General features: G+C 48.8%; 1 protein-coding gene across 1 annotated transcript in view; it reads left to right on the top strand.

Moving 5' to 3' along the window:
• The first annotated feature begins 964 nt into the window (after nucleotides 1-964).
• ANP32A (acidic nuclear phosphoprotein 32 family member A) overlaps nucleotides 965-16514 on the top strand; it is a 42996-nt gene continuing 27446 nt past the window's right edge. The window contains exon 1 of the mRNA XM_007957318.1: nucleotides 965-1018. Within this exon, the coding sequence (XP_007955509.1) occupies nucleotides 965-1018 (54 nt within the window). The remainder of the gene's footprint in view (nucleotides 1019-16514) is intronic.

Below are 16514 nucleotides of genomic sequence, written 5' to 3' on the forward strand. Positions count from 1 at the left end.
CCTCTTGGTGACCACCCCTCCCAAGCTGATCTCTGTGGAGAGGGTCGAGACCGCGTGGTAAGTCATCCAAAGGTGGAAGGAAGCATCTTGCTTTTCTTTACGTATTTATTCGAGAGGCAGCAATGGCCGCAGCCAGAGTTGGATGAGGCTGGAGGGAGAGGGGTGTGCTGGACTGTGAGCTGCGGCCACGGAGTGGGGAGTGGGGGGAGCAGCCATGCTCCTACAGCTTGGCCCGTGGGACCCAGAAAATGACCAGTCCCTCCCCCGAGCTGCACCCTAGACCCCTCCCCCTCCTTCCAGACCTCTCCTGGGCGCGCCTAATGGGCAGCAAGCGGACCCCGACCTCTTGCCGCCCGCCTTCTTCCACAACCCCCTCCGGCCGCCAGGGGCGGCCCGGCTAAGCCTTAGGCCTGACTGGGACCCCGACCCGACCCCTCCGGCCGCGCCACTCCCCTTCGTGTAACGCACCTGCGGCCCCGCCCCCGGCCAAACGCCAAGGCGGCGGCGGCGGACTGGCAAGGCCCGGCTGCTCGGCCCCCGAGGCACAGTCACCTTCCCCCGCCATTCCGCCCACCCCCCTTGCTCAGCCACAAGCAGCCACCGCGCTCCTCAGCCGCCTGGAAATCTAAAGGGCTCGGTCTCCGGCAGCACGACCAAATGGCTGAACCTCCCTGGCTGGCTGCGCAGCCCGCCCATTGGTCCCTTCCCCCCCCGCCGCCGCCACCGTGGGCTGTTGCCCGGAGACCCTCGGCGGTGATTGGCTCAGGCTGCTGCCGCTCGTCCTCTTGGCCGCAGATCCCGCCTCCACGACGATCAGGTTAGTGTGCGCTGCGGGCGCTGGGGGCTCGAGAACCGAGCGGAGCTGGTTGAGCCTTCAAAGTCCTAAAACGCGCGGCCGTGGGTTCGGGGTTTATTGATTGAATTCCGCCGGCGCGGGAGCCTCTGCAGAGAGAGCAAGCGAGAGATGGACATGGACAAACGGATTCATTTAGAGCTGCGGAACAGGACGCCCTCTGATGTGAGCATTTGCCAAAAATATCTGTCGGTCCATTCTCCTACTTTGTGTGTGTGTTGGGAGGAGGCACTGTTTTTTTTTTTGGGGGGGGGGGCGCCCAGAAGGTGTGGGTTTAGAGGTCGGACTGCAAATGAATTGCAAGGTTGGGGGTTGCAATGCCATCCGAGCTTGTTCCGGCTGCTGCTGCCGCTGCCCTTGGTGTGTGACTACCTGTGCGTGTGCTCCATCCCGCGTGTGCGCGTCTGAGTGTGCGAGTGTGGGTGCGAGTGTGCGTGCGAGTGTGCACCCATCGGGGGCCAGCGGGCGCACGCGTTTGAGTCGGAGAGAATGAGGGAGAATTACCCTCTGAGCTCGCTGCTCCCGTGACTCTGTCGGGGGGAAAGATTAACGAGGGAGGGGGAGGACAGGGGCTGCCTCCTGGGTTTAACAACAAAAATAAAGGGGTTCGATATTTTATAAATTTATCTCTCCTTCCGCGCCCCCCCCGCGCTTTCCCCCTCCCTTTCTCTCTCTTACACACAATAAGTTTTGGGCTTCGCGAGTCCTGTTTAGTTTCTGATAAATGTGGGCCGAGGCCCCCGGGGAGAACGCGTGGGGAGGGGGCTGCAGTGGAGTTGGGAACGGCTTGAGTTTAAAGTGCGTCTTCATTTCTTTGCAGTGATGAGGCGAGAGACGGGGGAGCCATATTTGTAACTTTGTAGTGTTCGTGAACGCGCCCTTTCTCTCCCTCCCTCCCTCCCTTTCTCTGCCTCCCTTCCTTTCCTCCTCTTTCTCCCTCACTCTTTCCACCCCACCTTCGGGCCAGATGCTGATGTTTCTTCCCCTCCTTCGGAAGGGAGGATAAATTAGAAGGCGGGGGGAGGGATTTTTCGAACGTGCACAGATAATCCCCGCGCCTCCCCACCTCAAGCGATCGCTATTGCAAGTTATCGAAAGGCTATGTCCCGGTCCCCCCTCGCCCCAGCTCTTCCGGCCTCCCTAAGATGCCAGCTTCGGAGCCTCGCCTCCCCCCACAACACGAACCCCCTGGCCTGTCTTTCTCTGGGGTGGGCTCTTTGGTAGCTGTTCGCGCCAGGTTCATAAATGGGCATGGGAAACTTTGTCAGGACGCGAGCTGCCCAGAGCTGGTAATGTGATGGTGGGTATTGGATGGGTCCAGATTCATGCGGGCATGGAAAACACGCAGCTCCGGAACGGGAGTTTGCCTTGTCTTAGCCGTTATCGATTGGGCAGCAGCGGGAGTCCGGCCGAAGGAAACTTACGTGGATGGGAAGGGGAGGCTTTGGCAAAAGCCCACCCCCAAGCAGAGGGGAAGGTGAGGGTGGGTTACTTGCACACTCGTTTTTATTTGTCTCTGCTTTAAAACGGGTTTTATGCGAGTTGGCAGCTCAGCGGAGGAGACCTCTAGGCCTGGGGCGAAGATGCTGGCCGACAGCCCTACGGGGAGATCTGAGGCGCGCTGGTTGGCGGGGAGGACCCCCTTCAGCCTTGGCGGCCCGGTTTGCGCAGAGTTGGGAATTTGGGTAGCACAGCGCGCTGACCTGTCGCCCCTCCAACCTGTTAAAACCTGAATCCCTGGTGGAGGCTGGCCTTGCTTCCCCTTTTCCCTAGTTCCTCCCCCAAACGTGTGTGACTTTTCAAAACAAGAGCGTTTTTGTGCCGGCCCCTCTTCAAGTCAAAACGCAGCTGTGGACTGGAGACGTGCGAGTGCCTTATGGCGCGCAGGGCTGGGGGGGGGTGGCCGCCGGAGGGGAGGGGGCGGCCGCAGGAGAAGGCAGGAGTTTACGCCAACAAATAGCCGACGGTTTTTCTTTCTCTGGCCAGTACCATCCCAGTTTGGACCCGGAGCCGGAGGATTTGGGGCAGGGTGTGGTGATGGGGGAGGGGGCCGGAGGCCACGGTCTTCCCGCGTACTTTCCGGAAGCCCCCTGTGTGGAGGGGGAAGGGCGCCAAGTGGGGGGCCGGGGTCGTGGATGCTCGAAGTGGAGGGGCAGTTCGTTGGTCAAACCCTTAAAACATTGCTGACCAACTGGGAACAGGATCTAAAGCGGGTCGAACCAGCTCTTTAAACTTCACCGACTGTGTGTGTGTGTGTGTATGTGTGTGTGTGTTGGGGGAGGGGAGCGCGACGCTCCGAACTGAGAGATTTCTCACGCTTCGCCCCCTCGCCTTCTAGTTTCTGTGCCCACACGCCTGCCCCCGGCCTTAAGACGGGGTAGGGCGCAAATGGGGGTGGGGGGGGCACTTTCTGCATATTTGAGGAGTAAGGGGGAAAAAGCTACCTAATGAGGGACAAAAGACGTGGGGGAGGAGGAACTATTTTCTTTTGAAACGTTCTTAATGCAAATAATAGCTCCGGGAGAGCGCCCCCTGCACCCCTCCCCGCCGCGCTGCCCCCGGGGCCCACACACACCCACCTTCGGAGCCTCTCCCAACTCTGTTCCGGGGGCTGGAGGCCACGCCGCGACGCCGAACTAGGACGAGCAGCCATGTTTTCCCGGGTCTCTCGCGGCCCGCCCCGCCCCTCCCCCACGGCGCGGCGGACGCGGAGCGCGGGGCTCGGAATGCGGGCGCTGGCTCCATGCGGTGGGGCGCCCGGGCGGCTTGGACGCCGTGCGCGGGGGCTGGGGCGCGGTCGCGTTGCCGCGGTCCCGGGACTGCCCTTGCGGCTTCCCGAGCTGGTACCGAGCTCAGGGTGTTGTATTTATTATTATTACTTTTAAAATATTTTAATAATCAGGCCCGCCCGGGACTGAGCCCGAGGGGTGCGAGGCATTATTGGGGGCGGGGAAGGCCGCCAAGGCCTAGCGCGCCTGTGGCACGACTGCCGGGCGCTGGGCTGCCATTTTGTCACCGTGGATGTTGTCGCTGTGGGGCGGGCGGGGTGGGGGAGCGGAGGCTTGCGCCATTGCCCCGACGGCCCTGGGCACGGAGGCAGCGGGGGAAGGTGGCTCAGGGGGACCCCAAGTCATTCTCGGGACCCCGACTGTGGCCATCTCTTAATGTCTGCGGCCTAAGTGTTCGCCGGAGTGTCGCGGCGGCGGTTGCATTGGGAGGGCGATAGTCCTTCCTGCAAAGGCTCCCCCCTTTCGCGTTCTTTACTTCCCCCACCCTTACTCTCGCCAGTCATCGCTTTTCCTCCCGCGGGCGTTTCAGACGAATTTCTATATCTTAGCTACGCCTTAAATTAAGACGAAGTGATCACTCTAGTTGTTCTTTCCGCGGAAATAAAATGGTGAGGAGAAATTAAACGAGGTTTATTTTTCGGGAGGGAGGTCGCGCACGCGACTCGGGCGGTCCTGACTGAAGCCAAGGACAGGAGCAGTTTACCCGGCAAGGAAGAGTTGTTGCTTTGGGGAAGCGCCCCAGGGCTGGGCTCTCCTGGAAGGTAGGTCTTGCACCGTGTTTCAGGTGGATGTTTTAGCGCCCCGCGGGCTGCTAAGGCTAGCTTTCACAAACTGCCCCCATCCTTTGCCCACTCTTCCGCGTTTATTTTTGCCCCGGGGAAGTCAGCTACCTTAGTAAATGTGATCCTAAACTGAATGAGAATAAAATTTGCTTTTAATAAAAGTAAATAATGTTTCTCTGCTGACCCACTCCCTCTTTCTTTTGGCTGTGGCGCCAGGAAAGGTATCGCTGATGCTGGGACTCTTAAAAAGCTATCGGTGCTGGTTAAGCACCTCACTGTTTGAACTCTGATGTCTGCGTGGAGACTGGCTCTCATTGCAGTACCGGCAAGGGCTGCCTAGGAATCCTAGCCAGGTTTAACTTTGACCTTTGGACTACATCTCATGATGTTTTCCAGACTAACTTAACTGCCTAATTGGGTTCAAGTAGCCTGATATTAACTCTGATTTATTCAGGCCAACCAGGCATCCATAGGCAGAAAATTGAGCTTGTCCAACTCGGTATAGTCATGGTCAGTTGTGTGTCTTTACTGGATTGCGGCTGTTAGTTTTGAGTCTGGGGGTTTCCATTATGAAACTGGACTCTCTAATCACACTGACCACACAACTAAATTCCGCCCCCCCACCCACCCATGTTAACGGAGGCAGGTTAATTTAATCTATCTCTTTGAACCTTGGATCCCTCACCTGTAAATTGGGAACAGTAATCCCATTTAATCAGTAAGTGGCAAAACTAGTTTGATCTGGCCCTCAGTAGATGCACAATATATGGCAGTGTTAAAGAAATGGGATGGTGTGAGGCGTAGCTTTGAACCTTTCCATGGTTTAAAATACAAACAGCAACAAGAAAAATAATAACTAATGTTTACATAGCACCCATATTGTGTCAGGCACAGTTTAAAGTGGATTACACATACCACCTAATTTAATCCCCATAACTAGCCTATGAGTTAGGTACTATTAATATGCTCATATTGCACATAAGGAAATTAAGGCATAGAGATGTTACCACATAATTGGCGAGTGGCAGAACTAGGATTTAAATCTAGACAGCAGTCTACCTACGCTTAACCTCTATTGTCTCTCTTGAAAACTCCCTTTTGAGTAAAATACACGGAGGAAGACCTTTTTTCCTCTCCGGTTTATGAGAGTTCCCCATCATTAAAATAAAACTCATGCCACCAAGTCTGATCCAACTCAAAGCGACCCCTCCTTGGTTTTCCGAGGCAGTATGACTACCAAAGTAGATTGCACAGTCTTCCTTCGGAGGAGTGGCTGATGGTTTGAACCACCAGCCTTCTGATTATGCCTTAGGCACTATGCCACCAGAGCTCCCTTCCTGTTATTGGAAGTATTCAGATGAAGACTGCATTGCCTCCTAGTTGGAGATAGTTTGTGTATTTTGGAGGTAGAGTTCAGGACAAACAAGTTCTTTAGATTGTCATTTTAGGGGTAAGCTACCCATTTTTTGAGTTTTGTTTAGCATGTCACATCTAGACTGCAGCAAATCTGGCCGTTTACTTGTTGGGGGAACACTTGTCATATTTTGGTAAAAAGAGGCAAGCCACTCTTAGAAGTAGCTTGTATGGAATCTTGCATGTAGTTACTACTTTCTGCTGCCAAAAAAAACCAATAATTGGCATGTCCTTGGTGTCTGGGATATACTGGTTAATCATACCAATAACACTTTCTGGATCATCTCACTTAATCCACATAACATCTTCTTAAGGGTAATCCAAGCAGTGTAGCATCATCCTTGTTGTGAGGCTGAATCGTCTGAGGTTTAGAGAGAAGGTCAGACAACCCTTAGGCAGCAGAGCAGGGTTCTCCTCACACCATGAAACCAAAGGCCCCTTAGGTGGACGGTAGAGACCTTGAGGATTGTATAGTCCATCAGGTCCCTGATGAAGCCTGTCATCAGTCACCTGGGGAGCATATAAATTGTTGATTCCTGGGCTCCATTCCCTAGACATTAATTTAGCACGGGGATTGGCATATGATTGCTGAGCTGCCAATTTCTGTGCAGCCCATGAGCTAAGAAAAATTTGTACAGATGAACAACACAGTTGATATGATGGTAGGGAATACTAGTTTTGAGCCCCAATTAAGTGAAATATCCCCTCAAAAAGAATTCCGTTTGTCTTAATTTACAGACCTGTGTTACAAAAGATCCTGTATTAGCTTTTGAATTTTATTGAGGAATTTGTGGAATTTTGTTTTCTTTTGTATAAGTACCAATATAATATCCTCAATTTTGGCTTCTGGCAAAATTTACTATCTGGAATTTTTACAGAAAAAGTTTGCTAATCCCTGGTTTAGCAGCCTGGGGGACCTTGGTATCTTTTTTTTTTTTTTTTTTTTGTGACAAGCCATGCATTTGGGTGGTGCTTTGAGGGTCTTTCTTGCCTAGTGCCTAAGGCATTTGACTGCTAACCAGAAGGCTGGTGGTTCAAATCCACCAGGCCACTCCTTAGAAGGAAGATTGGGTAATCTACTTCCATAGTGATACTGCCTGGAGACCCAAGGAGGGGTTGTTATGAGTTGGCAAAATCTTTTTTTGTTGTTGTTTTGGTTTTTATTAAGTGGTAGGAGCCTAGTGAAAATCAGCCTTAATCAAAGAACTTTTGAGAAATTTTGCTTGTTAACCAGTTTAATATTATTAAGCACCCCTCTCCATCCAGAAGGTCTGTACAACCAACTGAAATTATTTGTTACATACTCAGAATATCTCAGAAGATTTGTGCATGTCTTGTAGTGGAATAGTTACTCTTTGGTTTTAGATATGTTTCCTAGGCTAGCAGGAAGGAGCTGTGAATTGCAACGATTTTAGCTTTGAGGCCTGCAGAAGGTGCAGCCGCTGTGTAACTGGTGGCTGACATTAGATCCTCAGAGCACAGATAATTGAAAACCACAGATAGTCCTGGAATCTCTAGTTTTGAGATTCTTCTTCTGCTCTTCCTACCGTGCATGCTTCCTGGGGAAAGAACCAGCAGCAAAGTGGCTTTGAGTTTCAGAAACCAAATTTCTACCTCCTGCCTTTTCTGCCTAACCTATTGTGCAGGAGGAACAGATAAAAAATAGGTTGGAATAGATAGAAGCTGTAAGAGGGTAGGAGGTATGAGTCCAAGGAGATGAGTTCCTATCCCTATAACTGATCTATCTGTACTTCTAAGACAGCCAACCATGGACTAGTTTCTTCTCCCAGCTGCTGCTACACCACTAGCCTTGCAAGGTGACTTGCTTTAGAGTTACACAATCTGTCATCTTTCTTATTTGCAGCATCACTGGAAAGGTACCTGATTTAGCCCCTGATTGGTCATCCCAGAGCTTTAGTAAAAGTTCATTACATGCTTTGAAATTAAAAACCGGAGGCTGTTGATGATCTTTTATAGAAGTTGCATAGAATACTCAAATGTCGTCTTACATTGTACCCTCTCTACCTTCATGTAGTCAGTGCAGGAGAAGAGACCTTGTTGTTCAGTAGTGTTTGAATGAACTTGGCCCCATTGTTTGGCCTGAGTTCTGACTTGGTTTAAGAGGAAGCCCTTTGCTCTGATTTCCAAAGGGGACATTGACATTGTCTTACAGGTATTTGCTGTCGCTGCCCCATACCCACACCCCCATTTTCACCTGTCTACCCTCTGCTCTGGGAGCTCTGGTAGCGTAGTGCCTAAGGCACTTGACTGCTAACCAGAAGGCTGGCGGTTCAAACCCACCAGCCACTCCTCGGAAGGAAGTTGGGGCAATCTAATTCCAAAATGATACTGCCTCGGAAACCCAAGGAGGGGTCACTATGAGTCGGGTCCGACTTGACGGCAAATAACAACAACCACCCTCTGCTCTAGCTAATTCTCTAGTGTCCTAGAAGTACCTTCTAGTCCCCTATCACAGCTGACTTCTTCCCACAAACAAATAGAGGAGCATGGACCTGACTCTGAATCTTAAATTATGGTGAAATAGAATTTATATAATAGAATTATATGACAAATGATACATACCCAGCAGCGATGTTTTTATTAAAGAGGTGGACTCTGCCAGGGATAAAGACTTGTGAAGGCATCCATTGTTGGAACTCTTTTAGCAGCATTCTTTGAAACTAGGTGGTTAACTCACTGTGGTCCTGGGCCACCTTCTCAGGTGGGGAAGCAGCCTCATTGTATATAGAACCAGTTGTCCTGATACTTGTTAATCAAAGTCTGTAAACAAGTTAAAATGCCTTTATTCGACCACACCAAGCCCTGTCCTGTACCTACGGAGCACGCCCTGAAACCCTGGTGTTTTCACTCCAGTTTATTTTCTTTTAGCTTCACAGTTACCCTAGTATGCTCATCTACCCTCTCCTTTACCAAAACTTGCTCCAGGCAGCAGATCTAAGAGATCAGCTTGCTGTACTAGAATGTGGATTCAAGTCAGAGCTGTCTTCCTCAAAGGTATTTGTGTTTCGATTCTGGTTTGGTGGGGAAATTAGCAGAGAACTATTAAAGATTTGGGTTCTGGTCTTCCCTTTGTTGTTAACTAACTTGGACAAGTTGTTAAGCCTCTTTTGACTTCTGTTTTCTCCTCTAGAAATGAGGGAGTTGAGTTAGATTGTGGCTTTCAAACTCTTTTGATCCTAACAGTAAGAAATAAGTTTTACGCTGCTGCTAGAGTATGAATACATACATACATATGTTACAGGGAAAATGGAAAGAAAAGTTTTGTGGAAAAGTATTCTCCCTTACTGTGTGAAAGTCACTTTTCATTAAAAATAAAAACCGTTTTACTGGATTTGACCCATAAGTTGATTTCATTACTTGTTAATGTTTGAAAGACATTAAAAAGACAGATACTAAGGTTCGTTCATGTTCAAATACTTTGTGGTTTGATTTCAGAAGATGAGAGAATGTCTTGTAGCTCTGTGATACCTCTCCACTGAGGGTCAATACTATTTTCTCCTGGTTTTAAAGCACTGTCGTTGGGTCCCATGTTTTCAAGTTGGTCTCCTTACTTCTACCTCTTTCCCACCCCAGACCCTGTCATGACATTAAGGAATCATCATCCCGCATTCTTGTCCTAGATAGATGCCTCCCAAGTTTCCTGACTGCCAGTGGCCCTCAGCCAGCCCTGTTCTCCCACCCCCTTCCCTGTGCTCTTGATCATCCAGTGTCCTCTAGCTCTTCTGTGTGCCACATTTATGAAAGAAGCCTTGGGGCTCCCACATTTTCCAGCACGGAGGGAAAGAAGATTGTGGAGAGGGGCATGTGCTGATGAAGCTCTTGACTTCTGCTCCCACCCAGACTGCCTGGGTATGTGTTTGTCTCTCCTACTTCTAGCCATAGGCCTTGGGCAAGACTCTCCTTACAATGCCTTACTTTCAGTCTCTGTAGAATGAGGGTATCATATAAATAGTAGCTACTGTACAGTCTGGATGGAGCTCTGGTAGTACAGTACCTAAGACATTTGACTGTCAACCATATGGTTGGCAGTTCAAACCCACCAGTACCTCTGCAGAAGGAAGATGAGGCAGCCTACTTCCATAAAGGTTTATCACCTTGGAAACCCAGTGGAGGTTCACTGTGAGTCGACTAGATGGCAGTGGGTTTGGTTTTTTTAATACAGCCTGAAGACCCACACCTGGTTGGGTTTCTAACTAAAAGGTCAGAGATTCTAGTTTACCCAGAAAGACTTGTGATCTGGTTCTGTAACATCAGCCATTGAAAGCTTTTGGACAGGGCTTTGAACCAATCATTCCAGTTCAACTCCTTGCTGAGGATTTGACTTTCCACCAGATACACTGAATCAGAAGCTACATTTATCAAGATCTTGAGGTGGGAATGCAAATTCTCAGCACGAAGTTGAACTGTAATGAATGAATATAAAGCCCTGTCCTTGGAGCCCATTTCTACTCTTGACATGTGACGTCACCACACTAAATTTTTTGTTTGTTTTTTAACACGTAGTCTGGCATAGTAAGCACTCAATAAATATTAGCTGTTACTGTTAGTATGGTCTGTTCCACTCAAACACCATAGTTAACCAAAAACCAAAACCAAGCCCACTGGCATTAAGTCCATTCTGACTCATCACGACCCTGTGGCGCAGAGTAGAACTGCCCCCATAGGGTTTCCAAGGCTGTAAATCTTTACGGAAGCAGACTGCCACATCTTTCTCTCGCCAAGCAACTGGTGCGTTCAAACCACCAACCTTTTGGTTAGCAGCCCAGTACTTTAACCACAACACAACCAAAGCAGCTTCTATAATTTACATTCACTTAAATATATTACATTGTCCAAAACACATTATATTAAAATGTAACGTTTGGTTTGATGAGAAATGAGGTGTTTCTCTACTGTAAGTTTCAGACTTCCCAGTAGAGTCATTATTGAAAGAATTTCAATAATAAGTTGTTTCTAAATCTGAGTATACCTCTGAACATGATGGAGCAGCCCTAGCATTGGGTGCCAAGTAACTTCTGCTGAGAATAGTATCATGACATGGCTATCTCCTGAGCTGCTGCTTTCTCTGGACCTCCACTCCTCAAACCACCGACTAGCCTGCCACCCTTCCCCTCTAAGCTGGTAACCTTTCTCTTGTAAGAGAGTCAAAGCCTCTTGGTTTCTTAGACCCAAACCTGCCTCTTATCTCTCTGCCCAGTTCAGCTGTCCTTTGGGTCTCAGCTGCTCTTAGCCTTCTTAGCCTTCAGTCTTCCCTTCTTCCTCTTGGGCACCTAGCCACTATTCTCGTTTGGTTCCTTTTCAAGCTTGAGATGTTTCTTACACCTTAAAAAAGACAAACAGAAAGCTTCCCTCAGTCCTACACCCCATTTTAACTACTGCCCCATTTCTCCTCCCTTTTACACCCATACTTCTTGAATTGACTGAAACCACTCTCTCCACTTCCTCACCTCTCATGCCTTAACCCTCTTGAGTCTGGTTTGCTTCCTAAATAGTTCCTAAAATCCCAGTAGGCTTCAACATCTAATAAATGACTCTCAGCAGCAGCATTTGACACCCTTGACCTTAACACAATGTTCCCACCTTGATTTTCCCTTTGTCTGGTTTTCTCCTACTGTAGCCATTTCTGTTTCTGGTGTCAACTTTTGTTGTTCCTGCCCTCCACCCCCATGCAGCTGTGGGCTTGGTCAAGGCTGGGGCCTGGGCCCTCGTACTCTGGATTCCCTCCCCATTAAGTCTCACCCTCACTGACAGAGTAGATAGCATCCGTGCACTGATGGGATGTGCTATTTACATCTCCAGCCCCAACCTCAGAAGTTTGAGACTCATCTGATGTCTCCTCAGGGTCTCCAGATTGCCCCACACTTGGCATGTCCAAACAAAACCTGTGACTACTTCTCCCCGCCCCCCATGCACCGTCTTTCCATCCATCACGCAGACCCGCTGCCATCAAGTCAGTCTGACTCATATGACCCTACCCTATAAGACGGAGTAGAACTGCCCCACAGGGTTTCCAGTGCTGCACATCTTGATGGAAACAGACTGTCTCATCTTTCTCCTGTGGAGCAGCTGGTGGGTTCAAACCACCAGCCTTTTGATTAGGAGCCGAATGCCTTAACCGGTGTGTCAAAAGAGTCCTATCAATTCAAAATATCACCCTTTACTGCTTACCAGCTGATCTCCCTAAATCACAGCCTGGCCCCTTAATGCCACACTTCAAACTTCAGCCAGAATGATCTTATCAAAACATAGATGTAATCATGTCACCCATCCTTAAAATACCTCATTGTTCTTAGGATAGAGTCCATAATCCTTAATAAGGCCAAAGTGGTTTTTCATGGTTTAGCTATTGCCAGTCTCTTACTCTCATCTTTTCCCTCTGCTTTGGTCACCTTTTTAGTTAATGGATTTATCTCAGATCTCCACACTATTAGGTAGCATCTAATTGTCTTTACTGTCTCCTTCATCTGCCGTTCCTCGGGTCTAGGGTAGTCTCTTTATTACAGAATTCTTTTTATTTTTTAATTGTGATTTGGGTGAAAGTTTATAGAGCAAATTTATTTTCCATACAGCAGTTCACATACTCTTTGCCTCATGACATTGACTACAATTTCCCATAATACAATAGCTCCCTTCCCACTTCATCCCCATAGTTTACCCCTTCCCTGTGTCCTTCCCTCCATGCACTCCTGCCCCCTGAGCTGTCTTCCTGTGCATACACAGCCCTTCTTTCTCCCATGACTGTTCTCTCCAAGGAGTGTGTCTATCTCATGTAAATGTTCACCTCATGTACTTGTCTTTTGTTTGGCTGGAAGTCGTAGGGGTATGTTCAATTCCAGACCTGAAAGGCAGCTAGGGGCTGTAGTCTCTGGTTTCACCAGGCTCTGTCAGACCAGCAAACCTGGTCTCCCCTTTTTTGCACCCCCCCCCAATGATTTTGAGTTTTGTTCCCTGTTGTTCTCCCTATATTCAAGATCTCCTACATAGATCCCCCTCTTGTTACAGAATTCTTAAGGAGCTTTTTCTGCAAAGTGCTTCAGCTTGTAATTGCTGTTAGGTGCTATCAAGTTGATTTGAACTTTTAGCTACGTAAATGACAGAGTAGTCTTCCCCATAGGGTTTTCTAGGCTGTGATCTTTATGGGAGCAGATTGCCAGGTCTTTCTCCTACAGAGCTTCTGGGCAGGTTCAAACTGTCAAGCTTTCAGTTAGCAACCAAGTACTTAGACATTGCACCACCAGGGCTCCTTAGTTTGTAATTATACATTCCTAAATGTGATTATTTAATTAGCATCTCTGTCTCCCTGTGTAGCTGGTAAGCTGTATCATGTAAGTAAGGGGCCTATTTTTGCTCATTGTTGTGTGTCTTCAGAGCTTAGCACAGCACTTATCACATGGTGGGCATTCTGGAAGTTTTGATTAAATGAAGGAACCTTGGTTGTTCTTATACATTCTTGATCTCTTTCTTCATAACCTGTCTGGCAAACCAAGCACCAAGCCACTGAAACAAAACATCAGCTCGTGTCCACTGCTTTCCACTTGGTTTTGAATGAGTTTCTGATTGAGCTTGCTTCTGAGATGGGCAACAGTTTCTTCTCAAACCCAGGGGTTCTTCAAACATTTCTTTTTTGATCAGTAACAAATTTAATGTGAATGCCAGTGTGTCTGATTTTTAGTTATTATAGGTTATGTGCGCATTACATATAGATGTTATATACAACATAACATCAAAAAATAGAATTGAAGAAGGATAAAATAAAAGAATATTAAAAGTACTAGTATTTTCTTCCTACACCAAAGTGGTTATCTGGCGTAATCCACTTAGGAGACCACTGCTCTCATCAGTTGCTTGCTTTACTTTCAGTATGAAAGTTTATAGTGTAAAAGAAATGCATGTATCTTGCCAGCACCATTTCCTTGTTAAGATCCTCCCAGCCCTGGTGTGTGATGGGTAGGGGTGGAGGATGTTCATAACCCATCTTTGAGTGACAGGAAAAATCCATTGTCCTGCCTGAGTCCCCCAGTGAATCATGGGCCCATTGCTGTGTCAGCTGTGTACTGCCTGGTTAGGCTGTGTGTGCAGACGTACCAACTCACCTTTAGCTCATCCCCAAGTGTCCAGCAGAGGCAAACCCTGGGCTGTCTGCCCCTGCAGGTGTCCTGAGAGGCCCAGGTGGGAGGATTCTATAGATTTAAGGTCAGGCCAAGAGGTGGAGGTGGAGGTGGAGAGGCTGCTCTCTTACTTGTATTTAGGCTGGGGTTAAGTAAAAGTTACCATCTGCTATAGGCTACAAGAGCTGGAGTGGAGGGACAGAAAGCCTAAAGAGAGTGGCCTGCCAGTATTTCTGTTTGGCACTTAGACACAGCCCAGGGTGAAATTGTCCTGGACTCTGCAGCCCCCAGTACCTAGAAGGTCTGTAAGGCTGAATTCTGCTGCCTCCTGCAGAAGTCATGAGAATGAGGGTGTATGTGAGTGTGTGTGTGTGAGGAGTTACAGGGTTAAGGGCTTACAGTAATGAATTTAAAGGGATTACTTTTAGATTTCTTCGAGGGCCATGCATTGGGGGGCGAGCACATTATATAATCAAATTTCACCTTAGCTGTTTGCCTCACCTGCTTTGAAGGGAGTGGCTGGGGAAGCGTACTTTCACTGATATGTATGCCCAGCGTCCAGAATAATGCAGGGAGTTAGATGAATGCTAATTACATGTTAGCAAATTCAGTTTATTGAATCCAGTTCCTATGTTCTGGATGGGCTGGATTGGGGGGGTTGTCTCTGGGTATGGCAGAGTGGGTTATAGATGGATGGTGTTGGCAAAAGAAAGATGAGAGGAAAGAAGATAATGTGGTTAGTAAAGCTAATTTCAACCCCGGTTGTATGTTGGAACCACCTGGGGAGCATTTTAAGAAATTCCCAGGCTTTACCCCAACAAGTGAATCTGTCTCCGAGGGTGGTGCCCAGCCTGTATATTTTTAGAACTCTCCAAAGGGGACTCTAAAGCACAGTTGGGAACCACCACCCTGAGATAGGGTGCAGAATTACACAGCAAGTAGGAAGAAGTAAGCTAAATGGATGTCGGGGGAAAAAAAGAAAAATGAAACAAAGAAAGCAAGAAATAAAGAAGGGTGCAGGATCTAACCTGGGGTACAGGCATCTGCTCCCTTACACAACCCTAATAGCCCTGTGGAATTCACACTCTTGCCCATATTGGCACTCATCATACTTGTAATTTTTTCATTTACCTGTATCTCATGAGGCTGCTACTGGAGTGTTGAGTGAGATTTATTGAGCTAGACTGGATTTGCCCCATCCTAAATCTCCAGAGGATTGACAGGCTTCTCTATACCTTTTGGAAGAATAAGGGGGGACCCCCGGGCCAAGCATCCTAGTGTAGTATGCAGAGCTGGGGTCTGCTGAGCTCCATTGCTTGGGGCTATGGGGCAATTGCCTCATCTATAAGATGGTGAGTAAAAATAATGCCTGCTCTGCTGGGTTTTTTCTCAGGACTGAAGGAAAGATGGCTTGTACCAGGTGTGTCGCAGACAGCCCCTGAATGTTAGTAGATTCTAACTGGCCCAGGCTTAAATGGGAGGGGGTGGGCAGCCTGTCTGAATCAGGTTTTTGCTAGACCTTGACCTTATGTGTGGTGGGAGTGGCTCTTACAAGAGCTATCTTTGCCCCAGAAGGAGGTAGCACTTGGAGCTGCTAAAGCAGGTAGCAGGAGGTAGAAGGGCCTTGGGACAGGACACAGAGCCCCCAAACTTTGTTGAAGTGAGACTGGAGGGACATCAGCCAGGCTACAGACATTCCCCACCCCTGGGCCTCCTTTTCCATTGTGGAGATGAGGTGGTCTTCTGCCTGGGTTGCCTTTTCTGCAGCAGTTGCTCCAAGGCATCAGCCCTTCTTGCCTTACAACTCCCTCCTGGCTGCAGAACTCTGGGTCGTTGTTGTGCCCCCACCCCCCTTCTTTCATTCCAACAGCCTCTGAGAGGTCCCTTTGTCCAGAAAGTCTTCCTTAACTTGAAAGAAAGGAAGCAAGTTGTGTCCATCCCATCTGACATAAAAGTACAGTCACCAGGACTGCTGGGTCATGCTGTGCTGTCTGCTTCAGCTAATTCTGGTAGCACATTTGGGTGTACACTTGTAGCTCTGCTTTCCGTTGGCTTTGGTCAGTGTCTCTTCCCAAACCCCCAACCAGAGGGCAGCGTTGAGGGGTGTGTAGGAGCCTAGCATGACTCCCCTGTGGCTGGGGACGTTAGGAAGGCTGTATGATGACGTCAGATATGCTGCCTGTGTGAAAGATCTGCCTGTTCTGGCTCAGGGACCTGTTCCATATGGAGGACCAGGAACTGACCGACAGAGTAACCTAGCGAGTTCCTTCCGCTTCTAAACGTTTCCCTTTCCCCATGGAGATTAGGGTGCGCCTAGAGTAGGGCCTAGGAAGAGTAGAGGCAGGCATGCATTTTTAGAAAGCTCCCCAGCTGTCTTTGGCAGACCTTAAGAAGCCTGTCTGCAGAGATTGGCCTGGGGCCATGAGCGGCTCTATTCCTTTAGCCTCCATCCAGTTTACCCCTCCATTGCAGATATACCTTTGTGTGTCTTAGTTGAGCATTGGTGTGTCGGAGTCTAAGTGTGGTGTGTGGGTCTGGAAGGTTTCTC

This window comes from Orycteropus afer, unplaced genomic scaffold, assembly GCF_000298275.1.
Source record: "Orycteropus afer afer isolate SDZICR_OR568_19922 unplaced genomic scaffold, OryAfe1.0 scaffold00015, whole genome shotgun sequence".
Lineage (NCBI taxonomy): Eukaryota > Metazoa > Chordata > Mammalia > Tubulidentata > Orycteropodidae > Orycteropus > Orycteropus afer.